The sequence below is a fragment of the Corvus kubaryi genome, unplaced genomic scaffold (assembly GCF_017639235.1).
Source record: "Corvus kubaryi isolate FWS band 111438036 unplaced genomic scaffold, C.kubaryi_AGA036_p1.0 135, whole genome shotgun sequence".
NCBI classification, from domain to species: domain Eukaryota; kingdom Metazoa; phylum Chordata; class Aves; order Passeriformes; family Corvidae; genus Corvus; species Corvus kubaryi.
This window is the reverse complement of record NW_024580669.1, coordinates 4,768,428-4,790,534: the sequence shown is the minus strand read 5'-3', so window position 1 is coordinate 4,790,534 and position 22,107 is coordinate 4,768,428. Positions and strand designations below refer to the sequence as shown.

Genomic DNA, 22,107 nt, shown 5'->3' with positions numbered 1-22,107 from the left:
CAGAGCTATGGAAAAGCTTCTGGTCCCACCGCAGCAGACTCGATGCAGCTTCTTTGGTCAGCAGTATAATTCCTCACCATTATCAAAAGTAAAGAGGAGAAAATGTGAGGAAAATTGTTTACAAAACAGCAAGACCAACTGCTCACGATGTTCCACTTTATTTTTAATACAAGGAGAAGCACAGCACTGCAAAGCAGTTTTTAATTAACTGCTTTCTCCCAGCAATACTTTTGGCTTTGTACAACAATGCCAAATGCTGATATTTATATAACTCAGTAATGGTTATGATTTTGCTTCAAAAATGTTATTTCAGTGTGGTTATGCCATCACCCAGCAAACCCTGATACATGTGTGGCTTCAGGAGGAGTCTCGGGGAAGAGATGGTCTTTTAGAACCCTCAGATGAAAAGTTTAGTCTGGAATAAGCTCAGAAAAAAAATATTTTCTGAGCTTCTTCCTCCATTTTGGAGAAGGGGAGCCATGGCCAGGACCAAGCACAAAACCACAGACACCAACACTCTCAGTGACACCAAAGCCCTTAACACCATCCTCTCCCTTGTAGAGTGGCCACAGCACAGAAATGGGCAAGGACTGGCTGAGACTCCTGTGGGTGGCCAATTAAAAGTGATGTGAGCTCAAGTACTTACCTGGAAAGAAAAGTTTATATAGAGGGATTTCCTGAAAAATGTATCCAAAACTAACTCCTTCACAACTGTATTGCTACTGGAGGTGCTTTAACCTGCCACAGTTAGCTTCTGCTTTCTCCTGTTGTTTCCTTTGGAGGTTTTTATTTCATTCCTCCATGCTTCAGAATGGTGGTTTCTACCCAGGGGAGTGCAGACCCTTGGTAATCTGTGGGCTTCACAGGGTCTTTGAAAGATAACTAGAAAAGTAAACCCATCATTCAGAAGTTTCAAATTAAATTGCTGTGGAGGAGCTGGCTCTGCTACTGGAAAAAATAATTAAGTACCTGCCTATTAAAATGGCTGAAAACCATCATCATAAAGCCATTTCCAGAATAAGGTCTTGGGCTTATGCTGTTTCATTTTCCTAAAAACAAGACACGAATCACCCACAGCAGTCAGAGCACTGATTCCGCCACCAAAACCCTTCCTTTCACCCCATTTCCATATATGTAATGTCCTTGGCTATGGGTTCCTGCTGTGTCTCACCCACACAACATCAGTGTGCTCCTAAAATCTACCACTCAATTAACCAAAACTTACAAGGGGAATAAATGGATTCAATAAATGCAGATAAAATCTGGATTACCACCAGGAATTATTGCCAAATCAAGCACTCTTTTCAGGATTATCCCACACTAAAAATGCTTTTTTTTTTTTTTTCCTGCCTTGCTCCCTGTAAATCACTGCATGCCATACAGTTACAGAGTATGCATGAGGAGTGTCCAAAATATTCTCCAAGTACCCAAGAGTGCTTATTAAGAAGAACCCTGCTCTCTGTTCTGCATAGTAAAAATTGAAAGATTCCACAAGTCAAGAACCTATATAGGTAGAATATTAAAGAAACATGAGATCTTTTAACATACTGAGAAATACAACCACAAGTAAATAGAAGTTAAATCATGACAAACTCCCAGACAAATGAGAATAATTGAGTATTTTTATGGAAGGACTATATGGGATGCTTTTGCAGTGCTAGTGTAGAAGCAGGAGACTCCCATGAAACCTGGCTGCTTTTCTAACCACAAGTCAAATCCAGTTATCAAGATCTACGTAGCATGCACAGATGAAATAAGACAGCCCACTTGCTGCAGTGGGTCAGATCAGGTGAGTGACTTTCTCCTTCCAGAGCAAAACACAGAGTTCAGAGTTGCTGAAACACAAAGTCTAGTCCAAAATGAGTCTGAACTTTTGGGCAGTTTGGGTACTGTTTTGTTCTTGAAAAAGATCAGTTGCTTTTTCACAAGGGAATCTTAAATAGGTTTCAAAGATGGTTCAAGGCCCAGACCAGCACTGAGCGGAGTGCTCCCTCTCAGGACTGACATTTCTTGGTTTTGTTGTTCAGGACTGGGAGGACTGTGATGGACTACCTACAACCAGCCCCAAGAGCAGAGAACAGTCATCTGCCACATGGATGCTGTAGGCATAATCACGACACAGGAAATTATATAGCTGACGAACAAAACCCATGAGGTCTTCTAATGTCCTCTGGATAGGGGATTTCAGTGGGATCCAGATCACTGCCCTGTGCAGATACTTTTAAAAATGCCAGTCAAGTATGCTTGAGATACAGATGTCACAGTGTCAACACAGGATCACATCTCTAAAGCTTGTAAGATTTCACTGTGTGTAAACTGATGCAAAGCACAACAGTCTACACTCGCTGGCATCCTCTTTCTAAATTTACTAAATCCTCCCCAAACCATCCTATTAATACGTTTACCTATATCAGCTACTCTAGGAGTATATACAGTACTGAAATAAAACAAATCTAATTATGTTAAAATAAAATGGTGTAGGTGCTCCAGCTTGAATAGTCATTTAATACTCAACTATGGGGAAAGAAATATAGTGAAAGTTTGCCAGAAATACTGACATCAGTCTTCCATTTCAAGAGCAATTCAGAATGATTCCAAATATAGTTGGTCCTTTTAAAACAGCTCTTGGGTAAGAGTGCAAACTACATCATCATCATAAGAAAGAAAATCAGAAACATATGCTTCTAATGGTAGGAGGAATTTTAAACAAAGTCAGCAATTCAGTGTCCTAATAGTAAATCAGAGAAAAGAGGGGAGAAAATCTCTACGTGCCAACCCCATCTTTTCAGGGTGAAGTTTGGTGATAAACTCTTGTCTGGTCTTTCAGTTTCTAGAAGGAAAACCAACTTAATGACACCAGCAGGAGGAAGCCCCACTAGATAAGACACAGACCATCTTCCCCACCCTCTCACAGAAGCAGCCTTTTGGATTCCCTTGTTCCAGTTTTGTGGCTATGTGGAGGGAGCAGAGCGGACATGGCCAGTCCCTGGCAGATTCTCTCTCTGCAGGCTGAAGTTTGGCCTCAGCCACAGCAGCTGAAATCAGCAGCAACACCATAGAACACCCACTGTTCCCAGTCATAATCCAGAGATGGCACAGAGCTCTCTCTGTGGGAAAGCCAGGATTCTGTGTGGGCTCAGCTGAACCTGAGTTAGGAGGACATGACAAAGGAGCAACTACCTTTGGAACAGTAAATCCCCATATGGGCTATGGCCCTTTTCTTAGATGCATCAATCCAGGAGGCACTGGGGATGAGGAAAGGAGGCTGTCCAGCACATCTACTGTGTATAAAGCCCTAAGTTCACACTGCACAACCACACAAGACAAAGTCCTACAATCCACATGGGTGACCTCAGCTCGGGCTTTCTTCCCCCTTTTGCTTTGGGCCAAGATTCTCAAGGGAGCCTCGAGGAGTCATGTAACCAAGTTCAACGACTTTGAATTTTCCTATTGACCAGAATAGCATTAGATCATATTACCCATACCTATTTGTTAATGACGAGTGCTCATTTACCCATGCTGGTGCTACATGGCTTGGACACCATAAATGGCAAGGACAATGCCTTCAAGACATAATAAACACTGTGGGACACACAGCGGTTTCCCTCAACAGTAATTTTCTCAGGAACACACAAAAAACACAGAAGGAAAAGTTTCAAACTTCATGAAAATTTTCAGCTTCCCTCCCAACCAACCCACTTGTAGTAAATACAAATCAGACAGCCTTTGCTATTACTGTAACACAGAAAGGGGACAACTGGCATTTCTATGTAAATGCCAATAAAAGCTACATCTTTTTGGATCATGTCATGTCCACGTCTTTGCTGTGGCTTGCATAAGAGAGCATATATAAAACTATGAAAAAGTCCTTTCCTCTTTGTTTTCAGTTAGAAATCCCCCATTATCCCCTTTAAGAGCAAAGCTGTGAACAGCCGTTGTTTTCTCCTCTAATTATCAAGTTTACAGCAGACATGGGAGTGACCAGATTGCTTCGGTCTGGAGAGATGCTTCTTGGCAAAATGCATTCTGCCAAATGATGCTGCTGAATGTGAACTCTTCTGCTTTTGGTGGACAGGAAAAAAAATTAAACAGCTGAGAAACAACCCCACACCAATGTGGACTTTTCAAACCAGTAGTTCAGCATAAGATAATTACTGCACTCAGAGCCCAGTCCATCAAGGCCTGAATCCATTCCAGTGGCCTGCAGGGAGTGGCTGCTTAGCTGAGGCTGTAAAGATATGTGTGTTTAAGTCCAAAAAGGTCGCGGTTTAATCCCTGGTGCGTCAGCCAAGACAGGAGATATCACAAAGGTATGAAGATATTTGAAGCAGGTTGTTATTTTATTTGGTGGGAACCAAACAGATTATATATAGAAATTTGGACTGATCTCAGAAGGGGACACTGCTGGTGTGCAGAAATGTATCTGGCACAGCTCACTGCTGCACATTTGTCAGTTGGTTTTGGTTCAGTACAGAGCTGTAATATATATTACATTATTTGCAAAAGCTTCCTACCAATATCCCTTCTCAAAGTTATTGAACAAATTTTCAAGAAAAATATATAAATCCTGCTATTTATATTTTTAAGTGCCTTCAAAGAAGAACCTCTTAACACTAAGAAGGCTTGAATTCACCTATTTCTACTTTCCTGGACAAAAAACTAAGGGTAAGTCAAGGAGGCAAAAGCATTCCTGTTTAATGTAATGCTCCATAATTTTCATTTGATAAAACAGCTGGCAGAGTAAAAGCTGTCACCTATCCTTAGGGAGATGATTTCATAGTCCATTTACTGATACAACTTGTCAGTATTAAAACTAACCCACAGGTTTCTGCACTTAGAGAGATTTAAGACCTGGGCTATATAGGCAGATGCCCGTGATAGCTAGAGACACAGAAATATGGATGCAAGCAAAGAAAATGTTAGGCTTTATTTTGAAAACTGGTTTGGTTAATAGGCTTAAAGTCCTATAACTCCAGAAGCACAACCCCTTACTAGGGCCACTCTTAGTTCTGGATAAAAAAGATCTATTCTGATTAAGCCAGTGCCTTAGGAACATAAGACACAATTAAAAAAATTAGAATTTCTGATTTAAAAAAGATAATCAAGGTTTAATTTGGAACAAAATTATCATCAGCATTTCTTTGGTCAAACTGATCACCAGGGCAGAGCCCTGGTGAGTGTTCTGTATGTCTGCCTTTGTTAAAAGATAAATTCTGTACCTACAGATTTTTTTTAACTTTTTTTTCCCTTCAAAACTCTTACTGAACACAAACAAAGTGCTGTATGAGTAAGCATTATGAGAAAACAATCAATATGTATCACAGTTGACAGCTGCAGACTTAGTTGGTCAAATAGCAATTAATTTATGCAGCTGTCAGTTCAGGATATTTTGGATATATTCCAAACACAGAGGTTTCTGTCAGGTTTAACCTGATGCAGCAGAACGTGGGATGGAGTACAAATATTTCCCCATTTTATTATGGTCAGAACCAGCCCCCTTCTACCAAACTCTGGTTTAAGACACCTAGAATTGTTACCTTAATGAGACACAAAATTTAATCGTGATTCATCTTCTATAAATGAAAACAGGAGGTGTAAGTTGCCAATGGAGTTGTTTTAAATTCACACTGGAGTCTCAGAAAAACCTGCCCACTGATAACATTACCGTTTAATTTCATATAATGAAGGCCAAAAATACAGCAGCTTGTGTTTACAAAGCATTTTAACATGCAACTGAGAGCAAAAAACTGCTTCGGACAAGGAGTACTCATGAAAGCTGTAATTTCTGATAAGATTTCTGTTTCTACCTTCTTGAACTGACACTTTTTGAATACTTGTTTATCCTCCCTGTACATTCTGATCCACTTAGAAATGCGTATTTGATGATTTCCACAGCAAATGAGATTTGAGCTCAGATGCAGCTGTGTACCTTGAGGATGCTTCCAGCTGGCCAGATGATTCTTACCTTGCATTTACTTGTTCTCTTTATGCAGTGCTTCACAAATCATAACTCTACTTCACCACTCCAATAGTCCAGTGTTTTATGAGTTACTGATGCGGATTTTAACAGCATAAATGTAAGATAAAGGATTATTCACTGAGTTACTTGGACTATGCATCTAAAAACTTACCCACCATCAAAATATGGGTACCCTGAGGTTAGAAACTAACTGGTTCCCAACAGCCCATCACAACAGTTTATTACAAAATACTGAATTCTTCCAGTTCATGTTTTAAGACAAAAGTAGAGAATAAAGGCAAAATGCAATGGGTCGATAATAACAAGGATATCTTCACTTCCCTAATGTCATGAGACATTTAAACAGCTTCTGTACTTCTTCCAAATGAAGAAATTACTTTCATGGAAAAAACCCACCCTTATTTTCAGACAAAACATTCCAGATTACCTATGAAGAATCTTGGGAGAAAAAACAGAAGAGGAAGTATTTTGCCTAATGAAGCCACCCAGGAGTATATTGAGTACATCCTCAGCTGCTTTTAGGCACCAAGACATCCTTGAAGTTGTGAACTGCAAGCACTGGAGAAAATGCTGTCCCTACTACCAAAGGCATGTGCTTGCAAATTAGCTAACTCTTTGGTTTAAACCTGTGGGTGTAACAAAGATAGACCTTATGAATCTAGATTTAAAATTGAGTAATTTATCAAACTTTTAGATCTTATTTAAAAGGCTTTATCCATCTTAACAATTCTTTTCTTTTAGGTAACAGACAATGGCAATATAATCAGATACCTGTACCACTGAACACAATCATAATCATCTTCCTGAGTATTACTGGAAAATAGGGCATATATTCTCATTCTTCAGCTAGGAGCTCTGAAAGGACCCTGGCTTTGTTATTCCACCTCTGCACAAAACAGGCTCCCCAGGGAAGCGGTCACAGCACCAAGCTTGCCAGAGTTCACGATGCATTTAGACAATGCTCTCAAGCACATGGTGTGAGTCTTGGGGTGTCCTGTACAGAGGCTGGAGTTGGACTCAATGATCCTTGTGGGTGCCTTCTGAGTCAGGATATTGTGTGATTCTGTGTGGCACAGAAATAGACACCACCTAAGGCTGACAATTCTGCTAATTTGGACCCTTCTTAGAACTCTTTCAGAAATCAGCTGTTACTTCCTTGAATTATTTTAGAAGTTGGAGCACTGAACGACAATGTGCTTCCATGTCCTCCTTCTAACATGGATGTGCCATTTTTTGAGATGAGTCAGGATATGGGGTCACCTTGGAGGACAATAGTTACGCCAGGGAGATCTGGTAAACCACCACCACCACCCAGGAGAGAGGACAGCTGCGTCACCACTCAGCAATTACAGTGAAATGACTTAACACACTATAATCTCCTTGAAGGGACACAGCTGTCTGGGTGGGCAGGGTGTGAAGTCACGCTGAGACACAGAAATGCCACGCGCTATCCCTGCAGCCTGACCCAGCACACTGCACGTGAATGAAACTGTGCAAGACCAGAGAAGATAGAAAGGATTCTGGGATTACTGCTTCAGAGGGGATTTTTCTCTCTCACTTGATGTATTTTAAGGATTTTTTAAGATGCCTTGATCTGCCTACATCTGCTTACATCTAATCTAGCATGAAATGCAATCCAGGCAGTCCTGGCTGCAAGTCTTCCCCTGCAAAGTTTCCAGCATCTTAGTGATGAAGAATGGTGTCAGCTTTGTTTCAGGTTTCACATTTTTTTCACTCGGATGAGTTCTTTGTAGCAAAACTATTTGCTTAACGCCGAGCCAACTGCGAGTGCCAAGGCAGAGCTGCCCTGTGCCATATCCACATATACAGGGTCAGATTCCCTTTTGCCTGAAACCCGAGAAGGGCAATTCATCCAGTTTGCATCTCCTTGATCCAGGAGATGATCTCATGGTTTAGGCTGATGTCAGCCTCCAGGCATGCCCAACTGTCCCCCTACCCTGAGTTTTGTAGATCCTGGCTCCTTTCCACGCCTGCCTGCCTCCCTAGCAGGGATTTCTGCAGAAGTGCACAGCTGTAAGGGAGGCTCCACGGGCAGACACTGAGGTCCCTCCAGGGATCCAGATCAGCCCAAAGGTGTATGGGGACAATGATGAAGCAAATCCAAGCAGGGTGCCAACAAATATATTGGAAGGGCCCTACCCCAACACCACTGACATCAACGTCATTAATGGTACCACTGGGTATCACCCCTGAACTGGTGGCTGCATGTCTGAGCACCCTAAGCCATCCTTGGGGATGCAGGGCCTCACTTGGGAGCTGGTTTTTGGGAGGCCCTGGATTTGCAGTTGGCAGGCTTTGGAGCATAGATGCATAGGGAGAGCAGAGTCAGCCTTCTGTCACCCCAGCACAACTGCAGTGGCATGAGCAAGCCAGGTTTTAACAAGTAAATCTACATAAAAGCTTTCTCTGAGAGTGAGTACTTAATACAACAACCAGCTGTCTCTTCAATTCTTGCTGAGGCAGCCGATCTTCTCACCATTATTCACAGAGGAGGAAAAACAGGGGAAAAAAATAAAAAAGCAGCAAGCCTGTTTGCTGGAGTAAGCAAAGCACCAGAGAAATTATGATACCTGACAGACAGAGATGTCAAGTGCTTTTTTTTATTTTTTTCATTTCCTAACCATCCATCCATTTCTTGACAGAAAAAAAGAGCTCTTACTGCTGGGGTGCAAAGAGGTAATTAACCCCTTAAAGGTCAATCCCACAGCTTTCTGTACATGCGCCACACAATCTAATTACCATCACTTTTATATTAGCACTTACCAACACAGGATCTGAATGTCTCCTCTTTAGTTCAGCTGGCCCTGTACTCTGCTGTGTAACCTCTGACAGAAAAACAATTACCATAGGAGAATAGCAGTGGGCACCAGCAGAGCCTCCAGACTGGGAAACTGGCGTATGGGACCACCCAGGCCTGCAAGGGCTGTATTTTTTGACCCAAAGACAACTGTGGCTTGAATAGATGGGTCTGTCCCACAGAGTCATTCAGGAATGTTCTTCTGAATTAATTAAATGCCAGAATTTATGTTAGGGCATATTACACTTCTGCATGGCCAGTTTTATTCAGAATTAATTTAGCCTTTGATTCCGAGTTAAATTGCACAGAAGAGTTTAATAAGAGGTAACTAATGGGTTTCAAAACTAAATTTAGATTTGTCTTCCTGGAGGCTATGGGGTCAGCTCTGGAGGGATGGGGCATAACAGAGATAAGAATCTGGGACAGAGAGGTTTTTCAGGGAGCTTGTCAATGGGCCGCTGAAAAGGAGCAAAGAGGTACAATTTTTTAATTACCCCTGCAACCTTCATGTAAATCTTGAGAAGGGGTGATTCTTCCACACTTATTCTCTTTAACATGAGGAACAGCACTGCATCCTGGCATGGAGCAAGGGGCCCCTTTGACCATCATCTGATTTATGGGAGACCAGGCGCCCTCACACTTCCACCCACATTAGGAAAATCTTTCATTGCTGTTTTTTGTTTAGTTTCACGTTGGGTATAGCCCTGACCTCCCAGGATTTGCAGGAGGACACCTCCCCTCCTCACTCCCTGCTCTTTATCCCAGCAGCAGCTCCTGGCTGTAGGTGCAGGCATGTAAGGAGTGAGGCAGTGACTGTGCATGAATCACTGCCTGAACATCCTGTCTCCTGAGGAAATGGGGATGGAAAGCACCGGCAGAAGTTTAGCTGACCTGCTAGGAACAGTTCACTCTGTTTAACAGGAAAAATAGCCCCAGACCTCAGTAAGGCAAGGATGTGATTTGTAATAAGGAATTAAACGGTGCCTCTTCCAAAGGATCTAGGATAGCAAAGATGAGGGGGAGAAGGGAAGAGATACCTAAATATTTAGAAATTATTTTTAAAATCCCTGTTCAGCAGAAACTAGCTAAAGCAGAGTATGATTTGCTAGCTAGACAGTATTGCTTAACAAGACACGTGCACATTACTGCCATTAAGCAATCAATAAACCTGGGTGCAGTGCTACACACAGTTTATTGTTCTTCCCCTTGCTTTGCTCTGACTCAGCACTGAGTCTGTACGATTGCACAGGTATTACCCAGGCAGCAGAGAGTTTCTTGTGATAAACTGTGGTGTAGCCAAGGAAAAAAAAAAAAAACCAAAACCAACCCCACAAGCAAATCAAGCATGTTTTTCTCCATCTGACTTACAAGCTTTTTTTTTCTCTTTAACTAGAACCTCAGACTGCTGCTTCTCAGCAGTCCAACTCTTCAAACCATGCACTGCCTTCACAAACCTGTCTAGCAGACGATTCCTCTTTCAGCGTGTTCACACCTGCACAATTACCATAAGTGGAAGAAATTTCCTCTATTCTACAGCAAACAATGGATAGGATTGCATTTCTCTTACTGCTCAAAACCAGAACACAGTTGCTTTCAGAGCAGATTATGAAACTCCCCACACGTCAGGTCAGAAAAAGTCTGTGTCACATAAAGGTGACTATGTGCTGTTGTTCCCCACAGCCAGCTAATGGAGCTGTGACAGTCCAGTTCTAGAGATCCTATTTGCCTCCTCAAACAGATTCTAAGCCATTCTAAGCATGTTTTCCACGTCTTAATGTCTCAATTGAATACATTAAGAAAACTCCCCTCTTGATGTAGTACCAAACACAGGTACCCAGTGGGACCCTCACCCTGCTCTGAAGCCTCCGAGCAAGGGGAGCCTCCTCACGAATTTCACTGTAACTAATTACTGTCTGAAATTAGGCACATGCTTAAATGCTTTGTCAGGCCCAGGCTCCTGGATTAACTGCAGACTCAGCCTCTCCCAGTACATCACTCCACAGCGAGCTCCTTCCCACTCCGTCCCCACCCATCCCAGTCTTCGGGGAATGTTGCCATGGATTTCCACGGGACACAAGAGAGTCCATATTGGAAGAACCCTGTTAAGGTTGCTAGGCATAAATATTGACTTAACGGCTCTTCCGCCTTTTTTCTTTTTTAAGAACAGATTTGTTGGCCATGGCTGGAAAAATAGAATTATGGAGTATGCATGATTCACTCTGGCACTCACACAAACATGCAGATCAGTTGGCTGGCAGCTCGGCTCCTCTGTTCGCAGAACATCGCTCCTAAAATGTGTCATTTTGTTTTGGCAGCAAGAGCGTCCAAGCCCACAGACAGAGAGATAAAATCTCCCACCTTCCATGTTCTTCACATGGGGGTCACTGACCTCACCCTGCACAGCATATTGGATTAATACTCCCAACAGCTTTTCAGTTCAGACACACAGAAGGACTGACAGAAGTTTTGGTTTCACACTAAGAGCCTGGCCCAGAAACCTCCCCTCTCGCACCCACTCTCCTGGGTCTGCTGACAGAAGAGAGGGCAGGAAAGCAACTGCAGGTAAAATTGTTTACTCAAAAGTCTTTCCAATAAAGGCTGTTTCACAGCCAATAAAAATATTGAGACAGAAAATAACCCTTGTGACAGAAAAGAAAGTAGCAGTGTTGAGAGGGGACCCAACGCCTCTGCTCACTGGATTCATGTTTTCATCACCAGGCTCGACTGCCTATAGTACTCCATGCTCAGACTTTTAATCCTGAATGCAAAAAAATGTTCCTTGAAATATTCCTTCAATACACAGAATCATTCAAATTCTCTCCCATATTGACTCTGCCAGATCTGAACGATTTGGCAGGACTGGCAGGGAGATGAATCTTCACCAGAAATTCTTGAGGGTACAAAGTATATGGGACACTGTGGGTATTGATCCTGGATATGCCAGCACAATCTCTGAATGTTTCTAAAAACCTGCTCACCCTACACAGGGGCATGAGCAGCTCACCTGAGAGCTGGCAGAGACTGTAGGGAGTATATTCAGGATTTCCTACCAGACCCCAATTTGAAATACAACTGGGGAACTCAAGAAGAGTTGCTGCATTTCACAACGCTTAGCGGAGGTCTCCCAGAAAGCACAGAGCTTGTAAGGAAGAAAACAAAATTCTAATGATTGAAGATAGGAGGAGAAAGTCCAGTGTAAGACAAAAGATCCTTCTCTGAAGGATAATTAAGGAGTTTGCCTGCATTTTAGCTAGGCAGGGTGTCTTTGGGACTTTCATCCCATCAGAGTTGAAGCACCCTCAAAAGACATAATGCAAAACCAGACAGGGAGATTAGGATCAACCCATGTTCATATTTATATTTGCTTTGCATCCATCCTCTGTGTCTCTACACCTTCCCCTCAGGGAACAGGGACCAACTGCTCTTGCCAGGCATCCTCTGCATATCCTCCAGATGAGTTGGTTCAGGGCATGGTACATTAACGCTGTGGCACCTCACAGCTCTGCAGGGAAGCCCAGGGCTCTGGAGTCCCACCCACTCATTAGACAACACAAGAACTAGCCATCCCCACTCGGTGTTAAGCTACAAGAAACAAAAGAAGGGCACTTACATGGAGCTTAGCAGCAGCTGCTCAGGATCCATTCAACTGCTCTCAAATCTATTTTTACTGACAGCTTTTGAAGCAGTGAATTCATTGAACAGAGAAACAGGTTGATATCCCTTCTCCTCAACTGTAGGCAGACTCTAGATTGTTATTTGCTAAATGTTTCCTTGGTGGCACATACAAATTCAAAACTGCATCTGTAGGCAAGGATGTCTATTTTCAGAATAAAGACAATGACAGGCAAAGTTTGTATTAGCAACAGCTAAGTAGAAGACAGCACGAGATAAAAAAGGGACATTCTCTTTTTAAGGCCTTAACGTGCACAGGACAAGAGATTGAATAGATCTAATTGCATGAAATTAAGGAATTTTCCGCCCACTCACTCTCCTGCCCTTGCAGCTGGAATAGCACAGGGTGCTGCCTCCTGGTTTTTCAGGAAATTGTTTGCAGGGAACAGAAACGTTTCACCATGCAGAAGCAAGAAATAACCTAAATGATTTCTCTGCTCTACCAGCTCAGGGTCAAGGCTGATGCAAGGCAATTCTTCCTGCACGTGGATATTGCTGCTCTTACACCACACACAAGTACCAGGGGACAAACCCATCAACATAAACACTCTCAAGCTGTGGTTATGGGCCACTATTGCCTGGTTACAGAGATGGCAATGGTTGAGTTTTATGATAGGTTCTCAATAACACTACACAGCAAGACAACATGCTGCATTCGTCACTGGGTTTACATTGTACTGACCCGAGGCGGGCCCAGCAATAGGAAGGCACTGCTACAAATAGTTGTAGCTGTTTGGAGTCCCCATTTATGTCTCTCCGCTGAAAAGGATCCCCTCTGCCTACTGAGATGACTGAATTTGCCCTTGAACCAGCTCCTTTGACTTGGGCTGTCTGAGCTTTTAGTTCACCCAGTAAGTTTTTAGGATCCGTTTTGTCACGCGGTGCCCAGATGATCAGCCATCAGCTCTGACACGACCAAGCACTGGGGCAAGAAGTCCCACTTGGGACAGAAGTACAGCAGGAATCAGTGCTCCAGTCCAGTGTGGAGTTAGTTCTATGTAACTGCACTACTTTCAACTCAGTGAGAAGAAAAGACACTTTTAGAAGTTTAAAACCAACTACATGAACCAATCCTAAAGTAACCAATCTCTTTTCATTTCCTAGAATGAAAGTCAAGGGTGTTGAGTTCAGATCCAAATGTCTCAAGTCAGGTGAGATGAATCTCACCTTCAGGGCATAAGATGAGGAAGAGGTAAGGATCAAGGCTCTAATAACTACAATGAATTCACAGCAACTGAGAAATGCTTTTTCGTATCTATGTATTCCAGCCAAAGTAAGGAGAAAACACATCCCCCTTCCAGAAGTACAGAGGTACCACTCGTCTGCATGGCACAGGTTAACACCATCTCTTATGACAATTCATAACATGTCATAATTTTAGAGCAACTAGGAAACAAACTGTTTTAAGCATTTAAAAATTATAACCCTGCTCCTGCTCTCCTCAAAGCCTGTGACACAACTGCTGACATTCTTAGTGGATAAGGTCTTTTTATGGCATTATAGACTTACTCCAGCCTAACTTCTCTTCTTTCCCACTTTGCAGTTATCTGGCTGCATTCATAAAAAAAGAAAAGGAGCATTTCTCAAAACAGTTTCAGCACCATTTAAATTTGCGTGATCTTGTCTGCCTGTGATAGGCTGAACAACTCGTCAGTCACATCTGTCAATCACTGTTCCTTAAATGCAAGAGTCTAACTGAAGCAAAGAGGCAGAAATGAAGGTCTGGTACTCACTTTCTCAGCACTGCAATTTCATTCTCTATGCTGCTTTCCTTTCCCTTCAGTGCCTTCTTGGGAATGCATTTGACTGCAAAGAGTTTCCCACTCGCTCTCTCTTCAGCCAAAACAACTTCGGAGAACGCACCCCTGAAAGAAGAGAAGAAAAGCCCTGGTTTAAAGTGGTGCTTTTCCTTTGAAAGCTGTTAAGTGAAACACAACCATCGAATATAGTTCTTCTGGTGTCCTTTGGAAGCTGCTCTTGTTAAACACAGAAATGACATTACAAACATCTTTCTTTGCCTTTACAAACATATGGAGACATTCACACTCATGCAAAACATTAAAGGCTTACCAAACACAACAATTTTAATAAAAAAATCACAGCCCAGCAGAGATATGAGCAGAGCTTAAAAATGAGAAAGTACCATTTCTGTACACAGGGGCATGGGCCATAGTCTGGCTGCTGACTATGCTGAGACTTTTGGAGGTTTAATTCACAAAGCAACACAAAGTCCCCAGGACTAAGTGACACACCAGTGCCAGGAATGCTCCTGGTTCCTCAGTCACCACAAGAGGTCAGGGCCCCCACTCTGGCCCTCCCTGGCTGCCCAGAGCTTCTCCTCACCGTTGGATCAACCCTGACTCAGACTGCATCAGAATTTCTCTATGTATACAGAGTTATTCCACAACACAAACTGATGTGTGTAACCACTAAAGCCGAAGAACTAGATTAAATCACAAGTCCAAACGTTGGCCTTAGTAGCAGCCTCCCTATGGTTACCCCAGAGAGGGTTACACAAATAAAGAAACATCATCACAGCAGCCAGTCACTAATTGCCAAGAGTGGGCAGTGCCTCTCCTTCATTAAGTAATTTCGTAACAGAGTACTATTTTTTGCACTGTCAGTGCTTCCTCCCAAGCCTCTGGACCTGACTGAGAAGAGGCCAAGAAAATGTTACAGTCAGTGCTATACACACATTTTTTCTGTTCCCAGAGTTTTTTGAGCATTTGAGCATCATTCAGACACTGCTACTCTGGCCAGACTTTGCTGTGTTACATTAGGACCATCCTTATGTTCTAGAACTTGTTACTGGTTTAGCAGCAAGAAACTGGGCAAGAGAGAGCATTGACCTGATGAGGAACAGCAAATCATTGTTCCTATTCAAGAAAACCTCCTCCTGAAGCACCCACTTTGTCCAAGAGAGATCAGATCCAAGGACTTGTCTAACCCAATGACAACTGAAGGATCAGGTAGAGCAAGCTGGTCTAGTGGGAGGTATCCCCTTCCCATGGCAGGGGGTTGGAACAATATGATCTTTAAAGTTCCTGCCAACCCAAACCTTTCTTTGATTCTGTGATCCACCAGCTGAAGGTTTGTGTTTTATTTATAAGAAATAAAAATAGTATTTCCTTTATTATTTCTCCTCATCAGCAGATTATTCTGCTCTCGTACGTAGCTCACTCCGATAAATGCTCAGGAGGGTGCTGAGCAAACCCAACTATGCTCCAGCCGGCTCTCAAAAGGCTAATGTTTGGTCACAGCATCATTTGGCTACCACCAACTTTCTCTGGCTTTCATTCCCTACAACTGCTGCTTATCTAGATGTTTGTGGATAAACAAAAGAACTTCCTTTCCTGGGCAGGCTCGTCCTTTTTAAGTCATGCACTTGGATGACACAACCAGGCAGCTGTGACCTCACCAACAGCTCCCAAGTTGCAAAACAGCCACATGAACCAGTAAGTGGATAAGCAAAACGAAGAGGCTGCTGCTCTGGTAACAAAGTACCTGTTTACCCAGAAATGTTTTTGGAGCCAGCAGATAGGGAAATAGTGATAGGAAGTTTAGGAACGGATGAAAAAAGACTTTTGCATGCTGTTATACAGCAGATGTTTGACAGCTTGTCTTAATGGGGCAGTGATCCTATGAACCAAGAATGTTTTACCTCATTTTTACTAAAAAGGACAGAATATGGCTATATTTATGCCACTTGGAATAGCAGAATGATCCACTGTTTTCTGCTTTGTATATAATCCACCACAGCATGTCACAGCGTCACGGGCTCCAATTTAGGGTCCACACAACTGATCCAAATGGCTTGCACAAATAAGCCACCCAGAGAGTTTTTAATTGTGTTTTTTGCTTTCCTGTTATCGACAGCCCTAGCCATTCAATTTACCAAATAAGGTTTTCATCCTAACCCTCATGCTTGGGACAGCCAGACCAGAACTTCAATAAAACCCTTTTGCTGGAAAGCCCTAAGACCTCTCGGTGCTTACCAGCTTTGGTTGCAGACCAGAGCACCCAGAAACTCACAGAGCTGCTCCCAGCTATATTTCATGAACCCCTTAAGTCGTGTCTACTTAAGCTTTCAACACTGCACTTCACTCCAGCTGTGTCTTGAACAAGCTCCTTGCCTTCAGTTAAATGCTGTGAGAAGCTGCAATATTCACACCAGTCGTCTACTGATCACACAGCTCTCCAGTGTTTATGACATTATAAAAACACAGGGAGCTCCCATCCCAATCTGGGTTTCACTGCTGATCTCAGACAACAAAATAATGGAAATCCCTTTATTTCCCCTCTACACAATAAAGCACTTCTATTTCAGCTGGCTCCATCATTTCACCGGATTTTTTCCTCCACTTACCAGGACAGATATGGTTTCACTGGTTGGAAAGAGCCTCTGTGAATTTAAATGAAAATTTTTTGGGGAGCTCCGAGATACCCATGCAACCCTATTCCCTATCTCCTTAACAACCTTTCTCATTAAAGCATGAAATAACCTGAAGCTCAGCTGAAGTGTTTGGTCACATGTCAGCCCTGGGCACCAACAGGGTGCTTTTTCACATTGATTTTTGTATGAGGCCATGGCATGAAATTGCTAATGCTGGGAAGAGTTCCTGGGCAATGGGAGGGGGAGAGCTGGGGTGGATCTGCTGGGAAGGCAGGAGGGAGATGCGAGGAGGCAGAAGTGAGGCAGTCTGCTCTATCCTGTGCATTAGACACACTCCAGTGCTCGCAGAGCAAGGGAGGGGGGCAAAGCAACAAGTCAATGCACAGAAGAAAGTAAAGGGAAGTGCTGGAAGGAAAGAGAAGGAAGGGAACAGATACAGACAGGGATGAGAATGCTGAACAGGGACTCAGCAACATCGGGCAAGAAGAAAGAAATGGTGGGAGGGAGCACCAGCAAGGGAGAGGCAGCAGAGATTCTCCTGGAGTCTGCTGGAGTCAGGGAAGAGTCAAAACCAGTACTGAATAGATGGGAAAGCAATTATCGTAATTTCAAACATACAGCTGAATTCATGCACCCTTAATGACACAGTCCAGCCTCCACTAAACCTCTCTTGACTCAGGCATGAATAGGTAAATACTAGACAGTAAGTCATTTTCTTCCTAACAGCAATATATCCTACAGTAAATCCCCAGCTCCCCAAAAAAGTTCCCCAGAACTACCAGCATAGCAGGCTTGCTAAAGATTTTTTTTTCCCAAAAAGGAATTAACATTGCCTTTAAAATAATGATATTAATGAAGAAAGCAATTTATCTCTCAGAATTAATTACAATTCTTTACTGAGGTTTAAAATTTAATTGTGTGCGAAGTTCTATAAAGAACCTTGGGGTTGGAAAATATTGCATTTTACACCATCAACATGACAGGACTTTTATGAGAAGGCCACGGCTTCCACTAAGCATCACCAAGCAGTGCTGCATGATAAAAAGGAAAAAAAAACCACAATAGTCACACTGTGGTACAGATTTTTTTTTTTTTTTTTTTAATTGGGAAAAGAGGTTAACTAGTTAAAAGTTATGATTGTAAATGTGTATGCAGTGGTTGGGATGCACCATTCCCTTCAGCTGGGAAGGAGATAATTGCAACCTTTCCAACACACGCACAGACAAAGTTTTCGCCTCTCTGAAGAGGAGCTTCAAAATCCTTCTGGAATTTTCCCTGTCCTGCCTGCAGATCATAGCAAACAAGTAAAAAAGTATCATGGCTTTGAGGAAGTAGCACAGTGGTGGAAATGGGTAAGCAAGAAACTTCTGCAAAATGAAACCACTTTTAGCTGCCAAAATCCGTGTGCAGCAACAACCTATTTTTGAAAGTTTTCACCGTGTTAGCATTTACCCTGGAGGAACTGCTCTTTTCAAACTTCTAATTAAGGCATGGAATAATTTTATGATTTAGATAATTTCCATATGAATTAGGAACAACGTAAGGGAAAAAAAAGAGGTTAAAGGACTTGATGAGTGACACTGAGATAACAGCAAATTCTAGAGGGTGCTTGAGATGTTTTGACTTCTCACCCCTTTGCACACACCTGGACTATGCAGTATCCTATGAGATGCCAATCTTTTAGAGTTTTAATTCATTTAAATTATTTCTCATGCATTATTTTTGTTTTATCTAGATTTAAAGATTAGAATTTCAAGATTAACACTGGAGTATGAACATTATTCATACCCAAAGAGACTGGATTTTCTATGAGAAAGCAGTGATTGCAAGGCTAGGCTGTCCTGCAGATCAAAGCAAAATAAAGAACAAGTAAGTTTTTCCTTCTTCTGTTGGAACTATAATTTAATATGAACACTTAATTTCTGAAATACAGTGAACAGCATATACTGTGACAGCAAATCTGTTCTCATTCAACAAAAAAATTGCTGTGACAAAAATACTGACAAAATGAAGACAAAGAGCTGATGGAAGGATAAAACTTCACTTTTTCCATTCAACCTCCTTGTTGTGCAGTTTTCCACTGCATTAGCAGGTGCTCTGTCACTAAGTCAACAGACATAGCCAGGAAACAGATTTCACATCTAGGCTGCACATAGCTAATGTTCTTAATTATGATACAGTTGGCTTTCCATTTGTACTTTGCCCCAGCCAAACCAGGGAAAAAAAAATAGTGAACACTCAACATCTGGAAAATATACCAAGTCCAACCCCTCTGAGACAGGAGATTGACTGAATCAAAGTGAAACCAACCAAACTAAAGGTCATTTTCATAGTGTGGCTTTGGCAACCACACTTAAATTCTGCTCCTTGACTCCCCAAAGAAAGGTGACTTTGGACTGCACCACAAACAGAGGCAGTATGTAGGGAAAAAAGTCTTCATTAGCATTTTCACAGCTTTCTCCATGGGCCTCAAGGAGTTAACTGTGGGATGAGCTCAGATTCTGTGTAACCAGCACACACCAGGGAGGTTCTGGTCCTGCAGACCACTTCTCTACTAAGCCATTTTTCTGCACAACTCATGTTCTCTCTTTTGTTTTTTTGTTTTTTTTTTTAATTTTCTACTCAGTTTTTTTTGTAAACACCTTCTCACTCTCCTCACACATGATCCAGGTGCGTCCCAACATAAACCCAAACTGAAGACGGAAATTAAGATTTTCTTTCCAAAGTCATGTCCATCAGTGTTCTGACAGCTGCATGAAAATGAATTTACAATTTAACTTTCAATAGCTCAGTGATGTCTGAATGCAAAGTTAACAACACCGAAGCGTGGAGGGGGTTTTTAACCAGCCAAGAGGAAATGGAAAGGACTTTGGGACAGTGCTACACATGGTATAGAAACCAAACTCCCCACATATTCCCAAGAACCAAATATAAATTCATGAGAAAAGCTGACTAATCTAGTTGCAGCCATCTATTCTTTAGAGCACAAATACTTTTTCTAGCTATTTTCATTCATCAAACACACAGTTTCAACCCTGCAGCCCCTTCTATGGCAATGCTTCCTCTGCCTGGGCAAGAACACAAAAACTGGGATCACTGTATTAACACTGGTATTTTTAGCCTCCCTACTCATTTAACTTCCACTAAGCCTCCCAGCCACAACTGAAAATGCCGTTTCCTACCCTGGGGCCCCATGAGTGCCTGCTCTAACACCACACATGGCCCGGCCCTGGGCTGTGTCTGACCCTGGTTCCCCTCTCCAGGGCTGATCCCGATCCCTGGCCACAGTGATGATCCCATGGAGGTGCCTGATGCCGCAGGCTGGGGCTGCTGTTTACCCATTACAGATGATGAACAGCACTTCCCACTACGCCAAAGTGCTGTTGCTTTGTCCTGATGGACACTCCAACAACGGCAAGAGGCACAGATATTTTTTGCTGGGTGTTCCTGTAGCAAGAAGCTTCTTTCTGGAGCACTGACACCTTTCTCTGTGCCCATTCCCTCAGCATTTTGTCCAAGTTAGGAGGTATCTTAAACCCCCTTTGTGGCTTGCAATGAGCAGCCACAGCGTGAGAGAACCCTGGGAGTCGCTATGCCCCGGGATGGGCAGCACATCCCCAACTCCAGACTTATCTTTCCAATCATTCTGCTGCTTCCCCTTTAACAAAACATTTGGGAGGAAGTAACCCCATCAATACCCAGATCTCTGCTGGGACTTACAGCCATGACCATAACAGAGACACCCAACAATATCACACTCCAGGCAGAGCTTCTTCTTTCCCCTCCTTCTTCTTTCCCCAGTTTGGTTTCCGCTCACCATTTCAGTCTGTGACTGAATGAGCAGCACAAAGCTTTGATCTTGCATAGTCACCAAGAGTTTTTCTATTTATTTGGATTTAACTTCTATTTTTTGGGGGTACTGTTATCTACAGTTACAACAGCTTAGTGTTTTTACAGTTTTGTACAGTCAGCTGCAAGAATTTTAATGCCCATTTGAGGCTTATAATTTCTTCTAGTTTAGCTGCTCAATATTTAATAAGCTCAGTAAAAAAAAAGAGCCCACCCACTAAAAGAACTAGGATTAAGATTGGAAATCCATGTCAGCTACTTACAGGAAAGCTACTTAGAGGAAAGAGACTTCTATGAAGCCTGAAAACACCAATTTAAGGTTGCACATCACAAAGCATGAATTTATGACAGTATAGTCAAGGTGGTTTCCTCCACAACCCTGGACCACCGTCACCAGAAGGCAACAACCCCCTTAAAGGGTAGCAATCATTTTCACCCAAGGAAAAAATCCCTGGAGACGATGTGAACCATTCTGTAACTGGAATTAGTTCTTTACTCCAGGATGAATTCCAAGGTCACAGCAGGGCACGGCACACACCACCAGCACTTCTTGTCACTCCAACTCACACACCAGCAGGGTGAAGGCACCAAAACACACAATCAAGGAGACTTCCAGGCAAGAAAAGCCATCAGGTGCAGAGCACGCAGGCTTCAGTGCCATAAAACTTGTGTTCAAAGATGAATGAACCACACAAAGCACAGAAATTAAGCCAAAAAGGAAAGTTTCTGAAGAACCTCTTCGCTTTCTGAGATGAACTAATTTGTTTGAGCTGCCTGGTGCATGCTAATTTGATAGGATGCTATGCAGTCTGTTCTGAGACAGTGATGCATGGATGCTAAAAAGGGAAACTGGCCCAGCTCAGATCCCCAGTCATGTTTGTTATTACAGTCATCTTCTTTCCTGAACTGTTTGCTCCTTTCTGATTAATCCTGATCCCTATTAGAAAGGGAAGTATTGTCTTTAAAGGCCTATTACATTTACATTACGTCCTCTGTGGCAGTCACAGTAAAGCTATCAAGAATCAAACGAAATACAGTTGTCTGTGCTGAGATCTTCCTTCCATTATACACTTCACAAATGAGCTGTTAAGCAGGTTTTTTTCCCCACTGATGATCACTTCCTTTCCAAAGTGAATATATAAGTACCTTTTTTCCACTTTCATCTTATGAGTCAAAAGGAGCTCCTTGTCTCCCAGGATTTATCTGATGGCAGCATTCTCACAAGAAAATAACCTTTTTTATTCTAATAATGATCTCAAACCTTTCTAGAGGCATAAGTGATCTCCATAATTTTTTTTTCAAAGCATTTCCCTATTCCAACACTGACATATGCAGGTTCTATTATTTCTGGAGATCTTATCTGGCCATATAAAGAAGATTACACCAATTTGAAAA

General features: G+C 42.5%; 1 protein-coding gene across 3 annotated transcripts in view; it reads right to left on the bottom strand.

Moving 5' to 3' along the window:
• CAMK1D (calcium/calmodulin dependent protein kinase ID) overlaps positions 1–22,107 on the bottom strand; it is a 210,877-nt gene that overhangs the window by 106,208 nt on the left and 82,562 nt on the right. For all 3 annotated transcript variants that reach the window (XM_042053008.1, XM_042053016.1, XM_042053027.1), the window contains exon 2: positions 14,204–14,335. In XM_042053008.1, coding sequence (XP_041908942.1) covers positions 14,204–14,335 — 132 coding nt within the window. The remainder of the gene's footprint in view (positions 1–14,203; positions 14,336–22,107) is intronic.